Here is a 22,859-nt window from a genome sequence, read left to right as displayed (position 1 = left end):
ATTAATACAAAATAAATTCAACTGAATCATCTGCCAAATTTGGCCATCGAGCCACGCTTTAGGGGAGCCCTGATATAGAGAGATACTGTAAATACTGAATGCAAATACATTGAATGACTGACTGACAAAATCTTTTTGGATTAGTATTCAGTTGTGGTTAAAATTCACACTTTAGTATGCAGATTAAAGAAAACAAATATTGTATCTGTTGTTTCCATCAGGTTTTAGCTGGAATACCAATGTAACTTTAAATATGAAGCTATGACTTATCTTTGGTGAGAAAAAGTTGATCAGGTGACTGCAGGCTAATATGTGGCATCTGAAAAATCAATGTAACCTTACTGAATTGTCTAATCAACTTACACTAGTAAAGACCAGCCTGTTAGGGGCTAGGGCCCATGGTACAATAAAGCTGAATGTTTAAGAAAAAGATTGAGAATTATAAAGAGTGGCTAGAAAAAAACATCCTTTTAACAGTCATGTTGTGAGTGATAGACCCATTCTGCTGTGGTGTCCATGAGTAAGATGCTGAATCTCTTCAGCTCCAGGGATGCTGCTGACCCTGAGCAGGAGTACTGTACAGAGCTGTATGACTCACACAATCTTTATGGTATTCACACACACATACAGTATATGCGCCCTGTACAGATGTCTTACCCTCCCCTGTGAAACAGCGCAATATGCTGTTCTGTGGACGTTTCAATCCCAACTACAACTGACAGCACGGCAGACTGCTTCACACGTGAACCTAATAAAAACGTTTTCCCTTTGACTCTGGAGATTAATCTGCCTTTCTCTGCTGTCTCCTCTTACTGTGTCTCTCCTTTATCAACACACACACACACACACACACACACACACACACACACACACACACACACACACACACACACACACACACACACACACACTTTAGAGGAGAAGAGGCATGAGGCAGGAAGTACAATTATTTGGGGAACCAGTGTGACAGAATGACAGACGGGCAAGATAATGACTGTCAAGTTGATGCTTACTGCGCCCCTAAACAGGTGTCCTAGTAAAAACACATGAAAGCGATGGTTGGCACGTTCCATACTTTCTAATTAAAAGAGCAAAAATATCATTCATCAAATACAGTTTTTCACCTGAGTCAATATCCATGTGTGAGGCAGGCAGACATGCACATGTGGTCTTTTTTATAGCCCTTCACATCAGTAGACATTACACACATTTATTCACCCTCCATCCTAATCATAACCATCCAACTGTTTAATAAAACTCATAGAAAAGAGGCATTTTATTGGACTTCACTATAGTTGCCTCCTTGTTAAAGAAAAATTCACATCTGTGTGTTTAGCATTACATTAAAATGCCAGACGTGAAACATGGACAACAGCCATGTGCTGGAGGCTTAACAATATGACTATTCACTGACTTCACATAAGTATGGTGCAGAGGTTTGTGATCGAGCTGTCAGCACATACTTCACTAAGAAAATATGAATACAATAATGACAGTTGTTCTGGAACACTTATGCATGTAAACAGTCTGAGCACCATCATTAATATGATTAATATCTTTAACATGAGAGCTAAACAGGAAATAACATATCAGTTTGAATTTGAATGAATTTGTATTTAAGTAAATGTCGATACAGTATACTGTATATAAGTGTGTGTGTAATGGTGCCTTATGTTGAACATTTTCTATGATTGCCAGCATTACTAGCAATAAAAGAAGGTGTGAGGATTTTATGTCTGTGGTAACAATTAATGGCATCTGCTGAAAAACGACAGAGGATAAACTTGTCTCAGTTTTTGGTGCACTAACAATATCAGAGATGACTGAATTTGTCTTGTAAAATGTTTTCTGGAACTCTGGAAGTACAAAGCATGGGGGCTTAGAGGTGTTGCTATAGCTATTAGCCATATCTTTTAAAATAATTTCCCACAACAGTGGAGTCCCACTTATTATATCAAGAATTTAACAGCTTTGTGCCACTGATGACCTCCAGCCAACAGACATGAAGTTAAGCTGTGAGCTGTAGTCGAGTTGTAGAGTTGAATGAAGACAGACCCATTGTTGTGCATGTTCACACTTCCCAAGAATTAGTTCTACGTTCAGATCACACAAATTAAAATTAAATAGTTAACGTTCATGGGATCAAATCCATTTCAGCAGCTTTGTATTCAGTATTGAACTGCAGTGTCTTTTTGGAGACTTAGTAAAATAAATCCTCATGATACATCCAATGCTGAATGTCCTCTGTAATTACTAATACATTCTCCATGTTAAAAAAAAGTAATTGTTGTTGTTAGCAAGATCGTTAGCTGTCCACTGGCAGTACCATGATGCCTTGGGCTGCGTCTGTCGACCAATCAGGAGCTCTGACTGAGAGCCTTAAGGGCTCTGGGCCATATGCTTTGGTGGATTGATTACTAGATATTAATCATTAATCTTTTCCAATTTAGGATGCCTTTTCGTACTTATGAGCGTTGCTAACTCTGGCGGGAGTTAACAACACTCACATTCACATTCATTAGTTGATAACAGTGAGGCTCACTTCACAGTTCACCAAAAATATGAACTCTTTTAGTGCGTTCATAAACAATGCTGGACGGACCACATTTTTGTTTCCAATCACAGTGAAAGCTTTTTCTTTGGTAACAATTGACACCTGATACAACAGACACCTGCTGACAATTAACAACAAGAGGGAATGTTGCTCAATTTCTTGTCTGTAGTTTTCAAAGCAATGATATGTAGTAATTTTAATTTTGTGCGATTTGGTGCCCTTCACTCTCTCTGAGTACTATAGGCATCTGACAGACCTGCAGTTAGGCCCGTCTTAATTTTGCTCTTGGACTGTCTGATATACAGTAAGTTTAACAAAGAGAGTTGGAGAAAAGTGAAGACTAAACACATTTAAGACTAAAAAACATTTCAGGACAAAGACCTGTTGTACTAATCAATGATTCCTGAAATGACCACCAAAGGGCAGGTTTTTTGATCCAAAAAATGTCATATTTACATTATAATATAAATATTTACTATGTGTGTATATAACTATAAAGACATATATTGTATAAATGTTATAATCTACAAACAATGAAAAAAACTGTACATAAACATATATCACATTATTATGTGTCAAAAATCCCACCAGTCATTAGCCCTACATACATTTGTTAAGAAACAGAATACTTTTTCTGAAGTCTGACTCTGTGCTGTGTCTGTCTTTGTCAGGCTGCTGCTGCCCTCTGCTGACAACCAACACTTTACACATCTGCAGCTGAGTTCAGTGTAACCTCATTATCTCCATTGTGCTCCCTCTATCACACATTATGGTTGAACATAGAAGGAGGACAGTAAAATCTGTACTCATTTAAAAAGAAAAGAAAAGAAAAGCAGGACATGTGCAGTAAGACTCTCTCTATACACAATGTGTATTCTGTTGTGTGTTTTGTCTCCCACTGAGTCTTGGATAAAACCTAATACAGACACCTAGCAGAGAAAAAAGACAGTGCCAGTGCACAGTGTGCGTTCTTGTGTTTTGTGTTTTGTTTTTTAGTTATTATGAATTGTGTTTCTAATCTTCACCTCCCACACACACACACACTGTCATGGCGACGTCTGCACCATCTTTCTCTGTCTTCAGTCTTTGTGCATGTTTATTATATTCCCTCACCTGTCCACCAGTTACTTCCACATCATTATCTCATCAGCCAGGGTGACCTTCTATCAGCCTTCAGAGCTATCCACAGGATTTAAGTGTTAAAACAGCACAAGAAACAGAAACAGCTTGATACAGATGAGTACAGAAAATGTACACAGAACACGCAGAATAGAAATGAGCTGTAAATAGTTCGGTAACCAGCATATTGTGATCATGTGTGTGTTCTTTGTAACCAGTGGCAAAGACATAGGCTACTAAACATGTGATTTGTAAATGAAGCAGCAGCACCTTGTAATATTACAAAGTTACAAGGTAAATTTAATGTCATTTTTTTAAATCGCAAGGGTTTAAAAAAATAAAAACAATGTTTGAGTCTCACAGCATGGGGAATTGAACTGCTCTATAGTCTGGTGGTATGACAGAGGATACGTCTGCATCTTTTCCATAAGGCAGCAGGGTTATTACATATTCTAATATAATAAGCATCAAAGTATAGAAATATAGAATTATTATTTGAACATGTAAAAGACAGTTTTATATAGAACTTTGGGGTTCTATGTTGAAGCTTGAAGTTTTTTTATAGAAACCACATTAACCCTTTTTTCTGTCAATGTAGTGAGTCTGTAAAATCCCAGACTTTTTATTTGTAAGAAAAGTTGATTTTTGACTCCCATTCCCAACTTGTCAATAACTGATGCTTTGGGATTGTAGGACGGGTTGGCTTCATCCCAGTTGGAAATGAGACTCAAAAAACAACTTTTCTTACAAATAGCACCTCTAAAATGGTGACCTGAGCATACACTGAAAAAAGGGAAATGGTGGGGTGTTCAGTTTACAAACATGCATTTAGTGAATACTACACAATCATTTATGTTTCTCTCTCAGACATGTTGTACTCTTGTGGAACTAGTTTAATCTTGAGGGATGTAAAGTCTACTAGTCTCAATCATGTTGAGATGACTCAAAGGAGTTATGTTTAGTTCCAAATGGAAAGCCCCGCCTCCTGAAAACAGGTGCAATGACTGCCAAGGACTGTTACAGACTGCACCATTTTGTCTCTTGTGTCAGAGGATTTGTTGTGGACCTCCAGGACTTTCTACAGTGAAGGTAATTAAAACCTTTCAAATCAGTAAGAGTTAGAGATGGTCTGTTAATATGCATTATTGTTACTGAGCTGTCATCCAGGTTATCTGCCAGTAAGCAACTTGAGCCAGTTAATGTTAAGGCGGTGTTAGCTAGCTACTATTCACTCATCAAACTAACATTAGCCCTTAAATAGCTTTTAAAACCTTATCTGTAACATGTGTTTCATGAAATGTGTGTAAAAGATGTGCTGTTGAGTTCATGCAACAGTCCCAAACTACTCCTTTTCTCTTCTTTTGATTTATGACTGCATTTTAAGGTGGTTAAATACATTTTAATTCTTTTAAATTAATTTGAATTACATTTAAAAATATATATATATGAATTGTAATTTAACTATTACATATGAAAATGTAATACTGTTGCAATAAAAGGGATTGAATTGTGTTGGAATAAAGTGATGAAATTGTGTGGGAGTAAAATGATCAAAGAGTTTAATTTACTTTATAGAAACACATTTCAATCACTTTTTATTAACAATAATTACTTGTGTTGATTGAACACACATAGTTTGTGTTGCTTTCAGACAATTTTGTGAGTTTCTGCCAAAGCAAATGATCTGCGTGCTCTGTTTGTTTTTGTTTTTTTAATGTTTTATACATCAAGATTTTAAACAATGAGATTAATTGATATGCGATGTGTATATGATTTGGACTGGTATAAATCATAACATTTATATCATGTCCTTGATTATATTGTAAGATAATTCAAGTCTGAAAATGCTGATTGACTATACTCCAATATTTGTTTCCTTTCATCAATAATTTTTGTTTGGCATTTTGTCCTTTTTCATTAAGAAGCATAAGAAAGGGTGTCCATTAGCTCAGTTGGTAGAGTGGGTGTCCCATGTGCAGAGGCTTTGCCCTCGCTGCAGCAGCCCAGGGTTCAAGTCCAGCCTGGGCTGCATGTCACCCTGACATGTGTCTGCAGGCCCCCATCTCAGGCGACAGGTGTTACCTGTCACCTGAGATGTGGCCTCTGGACACCAATCTGTGAACTTGCTGGTCCTTATAAAACAATTACTGAACACATGACCACACTTTAAAATAACTTATATAAACATATTATCATTTGGTGTCCTCTGGACACCAATCAGTGAACTTGCTGGTCCTTATAAAACAATTACTGAACACATGACCACACTTTAAAATAACTTATATAAACATATTATCATTTGATCAACTCTTCTCTCCTCAGCCCTGGGTTATTGCAGCTGGACAGTATGCAGATTCTGACTGATTTGAAAAGGGAGGGGAATATGTCCCTCTGGTCCCAATAAAAATGACACTTGCTTTAGACCAACAACAAGAACAAGATACGCAACCAGCTGTTGTCTCAATGAGGCAACTGCTGTGACCCACAGATGAAGTCATTCATTGTGGATTTCAAAATAGACTCTGAACTTAACTCAGTTTCCCAGAATTCCCCAGTCTTCACACCTAGGTGCAAATTCACCTAGGTGTAAATGTAAATGTAAATTCAGCTTTGAGCTATTATTGGTCAGGGTGACAGACCCCCCTCTGACCAGATAGTCAAAACTCCAGCTCCTTCCTTTGTTCTCTCTCTTCTCCACCTCTCTCCCCACGGGGCTGCCTGTCCTCAAGTTCTCTTCTCCTGGATTCTTCTGGGCCTAACAGCTGCTGAGAGCTGCCAGCTGCAGTTCCAGCAGGCCCAAAGAACTACTCCTCACAGCAATGACACAAGGTCCTGCTAGTATTCCAGCTTAGTTAGCGCCAGCAGCTGCGACACAAAGCTTACCAGCTAACTACACAATCCAACCATCTCCTCTAACTTGGCATCACGTCACACACACACACACACACACACACACACACACACACACACACACGCACACGCACACGCACACACACACACACACACACGCACGCACACACACACACACACTCCTTCAGCCTGGAACATATCACACCCACATGTGATATCAGTGAGCACATGATGTGAGCACCACCATTGATTCTTTGTTGAAACAAGTGGTGATCCACCATCTTGGACCTGAGTCCAACCCTTCGATCAGCCATCGTGTAGTCCCTTTTGATCAGCCATTTTGTTTGTAGTCTTCCTTTGTCCATGCCATGCAGCATGGTACTTTGAACCCTAGCCACCATTTTGTTTTTGTTCTTTCTACACAGAGAGAGAGACAGAGAGAGAGAGAGAGAGAGAGAGAGTACATGTTAGTTAGATTGTGTGTTTTCATCTTTGTGTTAAATAAAAGACTTGAACCTTCATGCTGTCTATTTAATTTGTACAAGAGTGAATGTTGCCAACCTCCACTCTGTCATGGACTCCAAAATCCTTCAACCATTACTAGCTGTTATGGTAATTTTCACCAATCAGCATGTTAAGATTCTCAGGCCAATTTCTTTTCCATGTTATGGAGGCATGGCATTACTGCTTCCTTAACAGCAACTGCATCAGCATGCCAATCAAAGAGGTAGCACAATGATAGACACAATTAACTTAATCCAAGAGGTGGTGGTCTCAGGGTGAAGCAGAGCTTGTTGGTCTTGCTTTGAAAGTGTGGCGAGCTTCTTGCGACGTAGGGAAGAATGTCTAAATATCAGAATTGTTCAACATGCTGGAGTGCCATCAGTTATAAAAAGCACCCTTTTATTCGACCAAAGCAGACCTTTTTGGGCCGTTCAACATACAAATTGGCCGCAGAAATGAGAAAAGATGGGAAATAGTGTACAAGTGCCCGACAATCAGCAGCCTACACCTGGACCTACTTGAGAGCCTTGACACAGATGCTTCTTGATGTCACAAAGACGTGTGAACAGCTGACGTGGAAATCTGTTTAAAATCCCCTGTGACAATGGAACCAACTTCACAGGAGGAAATCATGAACAATTTTGGTGGGGTTTGAGAATAAGAGTTGAAATGGATTTAAAAAATCCCATCAGAGTCGTACTCTGAGAGCAGAGAACAGTCTTCACACTGTACTAATAGTACCTGTACACTGTACCCACAGCTCCAAAGGGCTTCGTGGCCAGCCCAGGTATTCACTAGATAAATAAGGAGAGCATCAGTCCAGGTCAAGGAAAGCTGCTGGTCACAGTGCACAGACTCAGGGTGGTTGACACAAGGTTTGGCCAGTCACATGTGCTCTTTGCTATGAGTGAATGCCAGAAAGTGAGTAATGGACAGTATTTCGGGGTCACCTCACATCTAAATCTAAAATACTTGGTGAACACTGACTTATTGGTGAATGTTTATTGTTCTTGTTTTCAGATCCACTGACACATTTTCAAGTCATGCACCTGGTTACGTGTTTGTGTAACAGTAATACACGAAGAGTGGAAACTAGTTGACCAATGAAGGGCTAAACTGTGCACTTGTTCCTGTGATTCTCTGATATGCACATCCATAATCTTCACCTAGTCAAACCAGGAAAAGGATTGGAGAAGGATACAGCATCCTTCATAACGCCTTAAAATGAGTCTTTTATATCTACAGAGAGAATGTTTTGACAGTTGCCCAGAGTGGACAAACCAAACACTGGCTCCAGAGAGGGCTTTGGGATTTTTTTCAAGTTTAAGCAGCCACTGTAGGGGAGGATGAGTCAACATGTTCAAATGGTTCAACCACACCACTACATGCCACTCAATCCTACACTGGTCCTTTAACCACTTGATTTACAATACATTCTGAAAGGTCTTGAGTGTGCCTTTAACTGCTGTGCCACATCAGTGTTGGTACATTATCAAAGCACATTCCATCATAATGTCTGCAGAATATTAACATAGCACTGACAGTACATTACACTTTTCTTCTGATATGAGCTCTGAGAAATAATAGCAGGATTTTGTCAAGAAAAGAAGCCTTGTTTAATTTATGAGTGGATGTATTAGAATGAAATATTTTTCTAATTAGACTTGGAATACAAAACAAGTACAGACTTGAAACTTACCATTACAATGAATTGACATGTCTCTGACAATAGGAGCTAATTTAGCTATCTTGATAAAGACAGGCTTTATTTCTGGTCTATTGTATTTCATTACATTAGATTGTATAGTTGTCAACTGAATGTAATCACTTTACCTTCCCCCTTCTTCCTCAGTCTCTTCCACACTGCCCTAGTCCCTGTAAGGACAGGGATGTGCTAGCGTGGACTTGAGTAGCTTATTCCATAAATTAGATCAAATGAGGATTAGGATTAACCACAATTGTGGGCAGATTAACCCACTAGAAGGCCCTTGATTTAATGTCAACCCACCAGAAAATTTGCATTGGAAAGATGTAAATGATGTAAATCACATCTTACAGCACACCTTCTGTGGCTCAAGATCATCTAATGGGCTAACCAATCATGGAGTCAGACAGATCATTTTACAAGAACTGAGACAAAAGCTATAATCCTAAAAAATCAATCAAGTCAATAGCATGCAGACTGTGATGGCCCTCAACATGTCTGACTCTGGACCTGTGGCCCTTTTTATTATTTCTCAGTAAAGTAAAAACTCGAGCAATGTTGCAAATGTATTTACAGGCTTTACAGAGCCTTTTTAGTCTAGAAGCACAGCACCTAATTATGCTCATAACAGCTGACACACTGAGCTGTACCTGTAGATCCTTGAATGTATCAGTACTTTGCTGAAATCCTCCCACTGGTCAAGTGAGAGCACAAGACCTGACTACATACAAGCCATACAGCATGGGCAAAGATCAGCTCTTGGCTGGATGTAATCAACCACAAGAGGGCAACAGAAACTAAAGAATACAAATGTGAAGCTAGTCCATACCCAGAAGGATAATACTACACTACATATAATACTATAAATTAATATGTCAAGTCCAAAGCCCTTGAGTTATTGTCTGCAGACTCAGGACTTTAAAAGTAAATCAGTGTGTTGTCTAGAATTGATTCCATTATCAGTTATATCAGATGGTAGAGCTTTTGTTTATAACTGTCTGGGCTGAAGGAGAGGTGAGCTGCATGTGAGACTATGACTGTAACTCTCTGTGACAGACAGTTCTTTGATTCTGACTTCTGAGGTATCAGACATGTTGATGGTCTTATTACAGGCTGATTTCTCAACTTTATCTTTCTCCTACTGGCCTGGTTATGAAAGCTGGAGCTTGGAGGCAGAAAGCCGTTTCTTGACACAGACTAAACTGGGATCAAATTTTTTTAATAGATTAACTGGATAGAGAATGAAATCCTTTGCTGCCAAGTTTGACTGACAACAGATTTACAGCAGGTGTTCAAAGTTAGGTCCTTTGATACTGCTGATAACAGGAGACATTGCGCAAATCAGGAGCGAAGTTCATGTCCTATTGGACAAACTAACTATTAAATGCAGCATGCAAATGAGGTGAAAAGTAATGTCTCTGCAGCTCCATGAAGCCAATAATCCTCCTCCCAGGCTCTACTATCGGTGGGCGGAGCCTGGAAGGAGTGGGCCTGCCCGGCGCTTTTAATACAGATGCGCTCCTCCATGCGCCCTGCGTTCAGCGGCGGAGCGGGGAGACACACAACTGACAGCACCATGACTGCACCCAGCAACACATACGATGTTATAGTGGTCGGCGGAGGAATATCAGGTAGGTGCAACAGCAGTAAACTTAACTTTGCTGTGCAGGGTTCGCAGACAAACTCTACATACAGCGGCTGATCGAACCATCGCGCCCCTCCTCTGCAGGGCTGCTGCGCTTTGTGTAAGGTGACCCGACAACTGTTGCACACAAGCTACTCGTGTGTTGTTGTCAGATAGTGGTACAGCCGCTGTCCGGAAATGATTCTCCAGTCATCTGATGATTGTAGAGACTTTTCTTTGGCAGAGTGCGTGTTTTCTTCTTCGCAATGTGCCATCCATTTTCTCCGCGTTCACGTCTCTTCCGTGAGGCTACCTCTCCCCTGTCAACCGCTGTATCATCACAGCAGTGCCTGTTAAGTAACAGCTAATCAGCCAGAGCATACTTTGTATTACATAAGAGGTGGTGGTGGGGTCCTTATGTTTATTAGTGTTCCGTCTGTCAGGCTGACGTGTGACTTGTTTGAGTTGAATTGTGCCCTTCATTAAAACTCACTTCTTGTTTTTATTGTGTCTGTGAGCCAATTAGACGCAAGGCACAGTGCTGCTGAGGATGAACTGCATCTGGCAGCTGTTTGCATGATCTAAGGGCAGCAAACATTGCTGCTGATGCAACCTTTTGTGTAATGTTGCATTGTTGCACGTTAATTACAAGCTAATTATTTGGATGGCTGCGTGTTTGCCCAATAACAGCAGGTTTAGTTGATCTTGTGCTTTGTGGTTTCTGATGGGGATACCAACAGTTCTGCTGCTATCTCTGGAAGCAGACTGTGCTGTTAAGTAACAAGTTATTTCCTGTGAACAAGGGGGGCTGTAGAGTTCCTGGAATGGGCATATTTCCAAGCATGTGTTTTGGTGGCCAGTCTAGTTCAGCACAGACTGTCTATGATCTTTCTTTATAATCCACCATATCACAGATTGCTGTTATTTATGTATGAGTATGCCTTCAGCATGCAGTTATCCATTCAGACAAAAATAATGGGTTTTATATATATATATATATATATATATATATATATATATATATATATATATATATATATATATGTATATACATATGTGTGTGTACATACATATTTATATATCAAATAAATCTGTCTCATGAGACTTGGAGGAAAAAAAGAAAATCTGAGCAGGATGTCCTGTTGATAAAAACAATTCTGTGGCTGTAACAGAATAATTAGATTAAAACTTGGACAAACTACTTAAAATATGTATGTGCTGGATCACAGAGTTGCACTATGGTGTTACATGACTTGATTTTGACCCATGAGCATTTCTGCAGCTACATACCATTAAAAAAGCTCAAACTTCCATGAAGTGTGCAGATGAACAGTGTTTTTGGTGCAAAGTGCAGCAGGAGGATTTAAACGTCTGTCAAGTTGTTCAGTTGACTGATGTTGTTTTGCCTGACAGTGACTGAACCCGTCCTTTCTGTCCCCTCTGCCTAACCTCCTCCACTCTCTGTCAGAGTGACAGGTCAATCGACCGCTTGCCTGCCTGCACGTCTGTCCGTATGTCAGACAGGGAAGAATTTAGGTCAGTGTCAGTTCTAATACCTGTCAAACTGGCACAACAAATTCTACAGAAAAAAGTCAATCTAATAACATGGGCAGACAGCCCCCCCGCCGGCTTTCTCCTGCCCTGCCTCTCTTCCCTTGTGTCACATTAGCCTCTTGTAATTACACCATTTATTTATACCCCTGCCCTTTCCTGGGTTACAATGAGGTCCACACATAACAATCACTGTCCAATCGAAGGAGAGATGAAACAAGGCGAGTGCTGCTTTCTCTCTTTGCTCCTATCTCTGTGTCTCTATCACGCTCTCTCCTGAGATGTGTGTTTCTCCATTTGCCTGCAAATGCAATTGTCATGGCATGTTCCTGCCTCCCAGCCACCGGCAGGTCTTCGGCTCTCAAGGGGCAGCCGGCACTTTCTGTGAAAACATTAAACATTTGTGACAGGCTGTTATCAAACCAGCAGCAGAGAGGATGCTGAAGAAGAGGGGGGAGGAGAGACATAGGAGCGAAAAACACAAATAATGAGGAAGAGAAGGAGGGAACCACTTCTTCCTGTTTGGTCTAAGCAGCTGTGAACGTGAGAAATCAAATGAGGCAAAACTGGGAAACAAAGAAATGAGACAGACGTGAGAATTCAGGAAGGAAGAAAGGGAAATGAATGTTGCGAGGAGAGAAAATCAGGAACCTTGATGTTGCTGTGAAAATGAAAAGAGGTAGGAAGCAGTGAAACAGACTGACTGCAGTAAGTAAGTGTTTGATGGGACCCACTGCTCCTCACTTGACTCAACATTGCCATGCAGTCAGATGCAGTTGTCCCCAAATAAACGGAGCAGTAGGTGATAGAGGACCTGGCTGCACTTCCTGGGCTGTGAGCCTAAAGACTGCTGGATTCCTCTTCGCCACAGACCTTTTCCCAGAGAAGTCAGCAGTTAAGTTAAATGACTATACATTTACAACATGCTTAATAGAAATCATGGCTCAGTTGACCATGTATGCATTGAAGCAGGACCACATTTGTGAATCAAACGTGTAACTTAAATCCAAAGACTGGGAAGGTGTTTGTGTGCACTTGATCTGTGCACACACAGTTTTCCTCTGCAAAATGTGTACTTGCCTAGAACAGGATTTGTATCATGTGAATCTCTTCTATTATTTGAACAGGTATTTTATATTTTGTTTTTTGAGATAACAGTTCTCCTGACAGACATTAGTGCCTGCACACATGCACATGCACACTGTAATGAGTGTGAGAGCTGAGTCAACAGTTAAACAGTTAACTTTCTCTCTTGTCACAGATGACACTATCGCCTCTTGAATCCTAAACACTGTGTCCTTCACACGTTACATTTCTGTGTTCTCCCTTTTTCAAAGTCACAAAAGCTGTGCTTCTGGAGGATTTTCAGGATTTTTGAGGGCCCGTCACCAGTTACTAGAAGCAGTATCAGCCGATACTGATCACTGATCATCAATTGAAAGGTCGTTCCTTTACTTTATTGTCAACGTTACTTGTTAGTTATTAGTTACATAATAAAAATACCATTAAAAAAATGATGAAATAATTCTGTTTATTCTGATTGATTAAAAGAGGTTTAAAACAAAATGAGAGGTCTGTAAACTCTAAACTGTAAAAATTATTTTAAAAAAAACAGAATTGAGAAAAATAAATAGTACACAGAATTTAGTAACAAAATAGAAAAATAGTGCGTCTCAGTCTTTGTATTGAAGCCACTGCTCCACCACCTGGTCACTGCATGTCTCTGGTTACTTTCATGTATGACAGCAGTTTGGTAAAATGTAGTACACTGATGTAAAGTGTCTGTAACTCCAAACTCAAAGTACTTTTACTTCCAAAATGTAATCAGAAGTAAAGTACTTCAGTACATTAACTTACTGTACACTTGTTCTGTCGCATTAGACTGCAGTTCATTGTTTAACACTTCATGTTCCTGTAAACTGAAACTCTCAGTTCTGCTGTGTGTTAAGCGCAGTGTTTGTAAGCTATTAACTCAGTTGGGTGTAACCAAACACACCACAGGACCAACAGATAACAAGCCAGTTTCACAACGGATTTACAGTGCACTCTTTAATCAGCAACAATATTTTAAATATTTGTGACTGAGATGGAGAGGTACATTTCAGAATCTTCATCTTCTTATAGGTCTCGTGCTGACGAGCCAGTCAGTGATTGTAGAAGACGGTCTCCGTTGTAGTCAGTGTGTGATGATGATCAAACTCTTGATTATTAACGGGCACGATTTGCTCAATCCCACGCTACCTTTCAAAGACACTGACATGCACCTGTTTAGTCTGCATAATACACAGTTGGTCTTCAAGTGAAGTTGAATCTACATCATATCCTAATGATCGATTAAGGCAGCACAAACCCTTAGCCTCTCTGACAGCTTGTTTAATTACCATCAACATAGATGCAATCCTAGAACACCACTTTCTTTGTCCAGCTGTGCAAACAAGAGAACCAGTTGGCTGAGCTGCTAGATATAATCATTAGATGGACAGCTCCATGTGTTTCCATATGTAATTTTCTGCAGGCCTGCGCCTCTGTGTTTGTCTTGTGTGTGTGACACGTAAAGCAATGACAACTGTGCAGCCGTAATCTCAGCTGTATCAGTCTTTAAATGACATTGATTATGAAAAAGGCACATGTAGACGATGAATGTTTGCACAAGAAAAAGTCCTCATCTTTATCTGTGATATTTTAAGCGACTGATTTGAGACAGGTGTTCTGTGGGAAATGTTCCCATTTTCCTTTTCTCTTCAGTGTTTGTCAATTATTTCTCAGCTGATGCCAGAGGACATTGCCTTTTCTGTGAGATGTATTCAATGTTTGCATGGAGGTAAATTGTGACATTTCCATGATTCAGTACAGTCACATTGCAGATCACATCAAGGTGGGTGCTGTCCTGAGATTTATACATCCAAAGGAATAGTTCAACATTTTTGGAAATATGCTTATTGGCTTTCTTGAAGAGAGTTTGATGAGAGGACCAATACCTCTGTCACATTGTGCAGTATGAAACTACAGTAGCGCCTGCCTAAAGACTAGAATGTAAAATGACAATTAGCTGTTTTATGGGGGGTCTCTTTTCTTTCTAGAGTCCAGCCAAGAAATAGTACTGCACACAATCCCAAATACAAGATGGGGAATTGTGATTATTTTCCATACGCGTACATGTGAGGTCAAATACACAAATTATTGACATACAACGTGTGCTTAGTATACTGGATGAGACAGTCTGAGTTAGCCAAAGAGTGGACTGCTACGTCCTGAAAAACCTAGAGACCTAAACCTAATCATCTACCAGGAGTCAGACTGTTATACTGTATGTGGTGTATAAAGCAGTTTTCATCTGTATAAAACATTCATTGTAAAACTCAAAGGCAAATCATCACACATTGTTCTTGCCTACACAGATAACAACAGTTGCTCGTATCAATCCTGTCTGGTCTCTCTCACACCTCTCTGTCTGAATTTCAAGCTCATGTAATTGTTGCTCCTCAGTTTGTTGCCCATAAACAGCCAATCAGTGTCTCCGTGCTGAGAACACAAGACGGGAAAATGTGATTGCCGTGTATCTTGTTAGTCTCCCTGTCCGGATCAATATGGAACCTTTCAGGACCCTGATTCAAGTGGCTCACTTGTCACTCAGCTGGTATTGGATTTTTTGTTTGTGTTTCTGTGAAAAAGAACATTCGCTGAGGTGCAGACTGAAACACACACACACACACACACACACACACACACACACACATATTTAGTGCAACTGAGTAACTTTTCAAAGAAGATAAAATGTTACATGCTGACAACATTTAGCATCTTGACACCATGCAGAATCCTTTGAGAAGACTTCATTTATCAAATGGTTGCTGAGAATGTGGGCCTTTGTGTTTTATTAAACATTTCCCTGTAATGGAGAGTATAATGTGTCCTCTCTCAGAGAACACGTGAGCAGAAATCATGTTTTATTTACATTTTCAGCTCTCAGAAGCCAGTGAATGTAGTGAAAGGACAACTTGGGGACAAAGAATATTTGAAGTACGGAAGGCTGCTGAATTGAGACTGTTGATAGTACTGTAATCTACGTTTTCACACATTCAGGACTTCAAAAGCACATTCAACAATTGCAAAGCAACCTAATCTGTAAACAACTATTTTATTAGGTAAGTAATAACTGCATAACACATTTATATCTCTTTAAATAAAACTAGTAACACAATGAAACAGCTAGCCTCATAAAACCTCAACTTTTTTACTACAACAAATTCAACAAACATAATATAGTGTGTTAATTAGTGAGTTTCAGAAGTGCAGGTGGAAGTTCTTTTTACCACACTGTTTCCAGTCTAAATGCTATACTAAGCTAAACCACTGCTTGTCGTAGCTAGCTAACTATTTCTTTAAAGCTATAATATGTAAGGTTTCTGCTATAAAAAGTCTAAAACTGTTGTTATATATTTTGTTATATCCTAAATTTTTCAAACAATGTTCAGAAAGTCCACAAGTTTACTCAAGATGATGCTGTGTTACATTTGGTTGCCTGGTGCTGTAATTTCCAGGAAAGAGTCAGAGAGTGAGGAAGGATGTTGGTAAATGAGACTAAATACAACATGAATAACACTTAAATGTTACTTCATCTGTGAACATGTGTGCCTGAGCATGGTCTGATACATATTTATCAGCAATGTTGGTTGTTCAATGTTGTGCTCACCATTAGCAAATTTTTGCCTGGTGTTACTCTCACAAGTTTGATTGCAGGATGATGCGATGGTTTCTTTGCCCCAAACAGCCAGATAACTTTATTGTAATTCAGCCACAAGCTAGCAAGCAATGGCACGCACCAAGGGTGTTGGTTTGTATTCGGGTCAATCACCAAACTCTCGCACTCAACAGAGACTCTGGTTCTCTCTCTTCTTTCTCCCTTCTCCTCTGTAACGTTACCCCAAAATGAAGAACATTTCCCCTCCAGCTCCAGTCAGCAGTCAGCATTACAGAACGTAAACACCCAACAACTGAAGTCTCCTCTGTGGATCACTGCTGCAGTCAGGTTGATAAACGGGACTGAAGATAAATCCACTTTTTAAAATATACACGTTGCACTCCCCATTACATGGCTACAGTTTTTATTATTTGTATTCCTGAAGGAGGTCTGGCTCTGCACCTGACTCTCTCCTCCAGAACAGGCTAGATCTGGTCAGCCTAGCAGTGGCTCTGCCTCCACCAAACCCCCAACACACAACGCTCTTTTGTTTTGTTTTGATAGAGACCCCTGGCAGAAGAAATGACATATTATGCATTTACAAGATTACAAGGTACATTTATTGTGATTCTTTAAAACACAAGGGTTTCTAAAACTAGACTATGTTTGAGATCTTTGTGCTACATGTATTTTAGAAAATGTGCGTTGATGAATTGAGGAGTCTCAGCCTAGGAAATGAAGCTGCTCTGTATCTGTTGTCAGATGGCAGCAGGGTGAATAGACTGTGGCTGGGGTAGGTGTTGTCTTTTAGTATCCTTTGGGCTCCATGCAGACATCTCCCTTCACCAATATGTAGCCATTGCCTTGACTTGACTAATTGTGGTCGGAGTGCTTCATATGGTTTAATAATTGAACGTACCTTACCTATATGGAGGTATATGGAGTATTTCCTCTCTGACAGCTTGGTCAAAGCTTGTCTTTCTGTGCTTGCCGTGTGGAACTGTGACAGTACACAGGGTGGGGCTAGCTTTCCTGCCCTCTGCGGAGGAGCTACAAGCATCCTCGCCACTGGTTCTAGGTTGCAGGTTCAGGTTCTGTTGCGGTAGGTTGGGTGATGGCATTTTGTGATGCGATTGAAAAACGCCAATATCTTTGCCTGGTTTTCCCTCTGGGGCCGACGTTCATTCATTTCGGTTTTAGTATTACACTGAGCGTACATCTACAGCCCGGGTTACTGTCAATCAAACCAGATCCTCATCTTTGCTGTGTGTGTGAGCTAGGATAAGCCACACCCTCAGTAGGGACACGAGAGAAGAGCATTTACGGCTCAGGAGTGAAACACATATAACGACATTATCTTGTCGTGTACAAATCCATTAAAATACAAACTATTGTGTACAGACATAAAGAAGACATGTCATTGTTGAATTGATGTTAGGTTCTGAGCAGAATGTGCATGTCAACTCATCTGCTGTCAGTGAAGCCTGCTAACATGATTTAGACTATTACAAATGGGAAACACTGGGAAACAGCAGGTAGCAAGAGCAATTGGAAGAGAAAAGATGACAACAGGTGGTAAGCCAGACATAGAACAAGTGGTCAGATGAGGGAAGTCAGAGGGAGCCTAGCGGCAGCGGAGAGATAATGGCAGAAACAGGAACTGGCCAGTGGACCTTTGCAGACAGCTGTGTTGTAAATTTAAATGCAGTTCATTAGATACATTCTGGCCACAGACCTTGCCAAGAAAATATCCAAACAACCATTAGTGACAAAAAGCATGCCATATGGTCAAGACCACAGGTTTAGTAGCTCAGGAGATGGTTTAGATAACACAACAGGATTCATATCAGTTCTAAAAGAAGCATCTTTGTCAGCCTCATTTATGAGGTATTTATTTTGTTGTAAAATATTTAGGCTCAAATTAAGAACCAGGAAACCAGGAACACTCAACATCAGGCTCATGTTTAACTACAACCTGGCTGCTGCGGCTGCAAGCACTGAGCACAACCATGATTCAACCATCCATACATCCAATCTCCTGAATCACTTCTTCACCTGTTCATGGTTGCAGGGGGCTGCAGTCTGTCCAGTGTCTCAGCATGCTTGGTGAGAGGCAGACAAAACCCTGGATGTGTTGTCACTTTAACACAAAATTAACACACACATGCACACACATTCATACATGCAGCACAGAGATGAAACACACACAAATTGCGACAAATCGACTTTATTTCACCAAATACTTGGATTTGCAACTACAAGAAAACATATTCCACCTCCTGACACTGAACATTTTCTTTTGTTAATGGTCTCTAACAGATGTGGAAAGAACTATGCTCCGCTGTTATGAAATACAAAACTCATATATCTAAAATTAGTTAGGGATATTGGGATATTTTAGTCTTTCACTTGATGGTTTATTTTGTGACATATCTGAATTTTTATTTTGTGTTTTGTGAAAATCTTTGGTCACCAAAATAAATCATTTGACTTGTATTGCATATGTAAAACTTGTTTTTTTGAAATTTTGATTTCAATTTGATGAAAGTCACTTAAAGCTGGAGTGTGTAAGTTATTTCTGGCGTCATTTGGTCAAAAATCAATAATAACCTTTCAGCATATTGTAATTCACAGTGTTATGACAGAACACTGGACTTCTGGGTCTCCTCTTGGCTCTGTATTCAGGCTTTAAAAAATCAGTGCCGTGACGGCAGTGTTCAGCCAATCACAGTTCATTTTACAGAGCGAGCTGTTTTGGGCGCTCCTATTGGTTGCTCAACCAAAGTCGATGCGCGTTCACCTTCCGTCGGTGGTGAAGGTGCAACGGCGGACGTCCCGGCAGGAAAAGCCGCTATCCCGGCATTACCAACAAAAGCGTACACGGCTAAGCAAGCCAAAAAAAGGATGACCGATGTAGAGAAACGAGAGTCTAAGAGGGAGAGTGACAATAGGCGGAATAAATCACGTGTAAACATTGGACAAGCATATCTGAGGTGGAGAGAGCTTAGAGATAGCATCGGGCTGAAGCTGGATACTGAGCTTGCTGTTCTTCTCCTGGACAGGTGAGCCTCCAATGCAAGTTTTACGTAGCTGATAATCTAAAGGTGTGGTAGTAATTGGCTGTGTAGTTGAAATGACCGTGAATCTAATAAAGCAGGCGGTTTGTGGTCACAATTGACGAGTAATGTTGTGAGTTGATTAGCTTTATGCTAACCTTAGCCAAAGGCTCACGACAGCTACAAGCAAGTCAGAGCCAAAGTCAACGTCAAATGTATTGTCAGTAGCGTTATATATACACGACATACAGAGGACGTGTGCCGTGTAAATATGGATGTGACAGTCATTATTTATTTTCAGGTTGCGGTGAAAAGAAAGAAGCGTCTGAATAAAGTGGTTGTCTCCGATAGTCCGTGCATGTGGGGGTAATTGTTTACTTTAGCGTTATATGTTGTTTTATTATTCTTAGCATTCACACCTCTTTCCCGTGATATATAAGTGTTGCTGTTGTCATTAGATTATGCTGTATAAGTATCACGTCAGTATGACAAATATCGTGGCTTTATTAGTGCCAGACATGTAGGCTATGTGATGCTGAGACATTAGCAAGAAATAATTGTTGTCGGTCTCTATCGCTCTTCTAAACAATGCAAAAGTAATGTATGTTTGTTCATACGTTCAATTTGTTCACAAGAGAAAGGTAAAGTACTTTCTTACCTGTAATTCGGCCATGGCTAGTGTATGACAGAAAAGTTCCAACGTGAATATGCCAAGCTCTACAGTCGTGTGGTCCACGAGAACGGTGTTGAGCTACGGAGTCGAAACAGGGAGGGGAGGGGGGAGCGCAGTTGTTTCCATCCCAGTCTCATGCATTTTTCACATATTCTACGAACTCCAGCTTTAAACCTTCCTAAAATAAAGTCTTCTTAAACAACAACACAATTTGATACACCTGAAGCAAACACAGAATTGTTCATTATTGTAAATATTATTACATTAAAACAAATAAATTATTATAAAATAATAATTTAAAATAAATATGAACATTTGTGCGATGGGTTGACAGGGTATGTTTGTGTAGCAGTGATACAACTGTCTGCACGTCAACATTGCCAATAATTAATGTAGCCAGGATCCTTGGTGTGTTCACTGGTGGTCTGGGGAGGAAGACAGCCATAAGCTTTGTGCACAGATGCTTTTGGAATATCTGTGTGTGTGTGTGTGTGTGTGTGTGTGTGTGTGTGTGTGTGTGTCTACTCTGCATAACAGTTTTCATTGCACTGTGGATTTGTACTTAAAGCGCCCGGAACTCACTCCTGATTGTTGAATACTTTCAGGTCAAACAATAAATAACATAACATAAATAACATGTTTTTGAAACTTGCATTCTAGACTATGGCCAATAGAAACACACAGTTTTCCTTTCAAACATCTCAGAGACCAGACAATTAGGTCAAGCCCCAAGGTGCTGTGATGGAGAGCAGTGGAGCAGTGGTAGGGAATCGGGAGAGAGGGAGAAATAAAAAAGAAATAACTGAGAAGAAAAGAGATGAAGCAGGATCAGAGAGAAACATACAAGTACAGTAGAGTGAGAATGAGAGGAACAAGTTAACCTAGATTATAGCACCAAATAATGTTGCACTGCATTTAGTTTCTGATCATTTGTGTGTTTTTAGCTTCAGATAAAGTAATACGCAGCAGCCTTGTATATTGCATCTGAAGCAGCCTTTAGACAACAAGCAACATGGACTACTACGCAAGAGCACAACAGGAACAGTGTGGAAGAGGTTGACTGAAACGTGAGAGTAACATAGCTTGGTGTCTATTGTTTATTAATAAATATTTTTTTAATTGCAGAAAGGTTTGTAAAATGAATGCTGAAAAATTCATCAAACAAACTTGTACAGAAATGAAAAGGCGATGAAATGATATAAACAGACAAAACAAAAGGTGCATTATTAGCAGCTCAGTGAACTTCTATTCAGTGAGCACAAAGCCATAACTCTGCTTCCTGTGTGGTGCCATAAGACTGTCACATTTTCTGTTTTGCTGCACCTCACTTTAATCTGTCCACAACCAGTTAGTTCAACTCCTCATAACATCTTTATATCCAATATCTGCACGATTTGCACCTCCTTTTTAAAGCTGAGTCTTGAGTTCTGTCTTGCAAATGCACAAAGGAGAAGGATGCACTTCACACCAGCTGCACCTCAAATGGCAGGAAGGCAGTCGCATTTGTTTGATAAATATGAGGCATGTCTTTAGGTGCAGAAATGCTCTAATATGATATGAAATCTGGCTCAGAGTGAGGAGAGGAGGAGGAGAAATCTGTGCTCGCTCTTTTTGATTCTCCATGGTTTCCACCAAAGACTGGCTGACCTTTTTCCTCCATTTGTAATCCCTTCAGGCAAATTTTTCATTGCTGGGGGTAGAATGGAAAAACCTAAGGTTATTTAAAGGATAGGTTAACCTTTTTTTTCAAGTCTGTCAAAAAATAATATTCAGGCCCATATGTACATTGAAACTAGTTGTGCTTGTTGTAATTTTTAAAACCAGTTTCTTGTAACTAGTTTTAAGATTTCTTATGGTGCGCCTTGGTAGCTGAATGGTTACAGTGCATGCCACATGGCAGCACGGTTGTAACCGGCCCAATCTGATATTGTTGTGTTGATATTTTCAGGGCCAGCTCTAGCCATTTTGGTGCCCTAGGCAAGATTAGGATTTGGAGCCCCCCTCACCACAATATATGGACAACAGCCATCAGAAACATCATCAACATTTAAATTATTTCTCAAACAAAAACACTGAATAAAACAACAGACAATAGACAATGCCCACAGTAACATACAATAAGATAAGTCACCTGCTTCAGGCTGCGTTTCGCTGGAGGAGGGTGGCGTGCTGGATGTGGTGGTGCTTCTGCTGCTTGTTGCCTGACGTGGAGCTGCATTCAAACATACATTACATCCATACTGTTACACTGCTGCATTAAGTCTGTTGTCTCATTCTTCTTCATATGAAGTAGGCACAGTACAAATAAGCTTTATTTAATTAGACTAAGACCTGCATTCAATTAGTAACAAAGTTTAACTGTAACATTCAGTCATAATAACAATAACAACAACAACAACAACAGTAAAAATAATAATGACATAGCAGAGACCACAAATCATTTTCTTCTGAACTTACATGCTTTAGAGAGTGGTGTAGATGTCAGAGTAGAGGGCCCTTCTCCAGCAGCTGCTGGAGGCTTCTGCAAAAATGTCCTGAGTGC

General features: G+C 40.0%; 1 protein-coding gene across 1 annotated transcript in view; it reads left to right on the top strand.

The window, feature by feature from the left end:
- Positions 1-10,265: 10,265 nt before the first annotated feature.
- The window catches only part of mao (monoamine oxidase), a 42,931-nt gene continuing 30,337 nt past the window's right edge, over positions 10,266-22,859 (top strand). The window contains exon 1 of the mRNA XM_073474276.1: positions 10,266-10,363. Within this exon, the coding sequence (XP_073330377.1) occupies positions 10,309-10,363 (55 nt within the window). The 5' untranslated portion in view covers positions 10,266-10,308. The remainder of the gene's footprint in view (positions 10,364-22,859) is intronic.

This window comes from Pagrus major, chromosome 9, assembly GCF_040436345.1.
Source record: "Pagrus major chromosome 9, Pma_NU_1.0".
Classification (NCBI taxonomy): Eukaryota; Metazoa; Chordata; class Actinopteri; order Spariformes; family Sparidae; genus Pagrus; species Pagrus major.
Note: the sequence above shows the minus strand (reverse complement) of the source record. Positions and strands in the feature narration are given on the sequence as shown.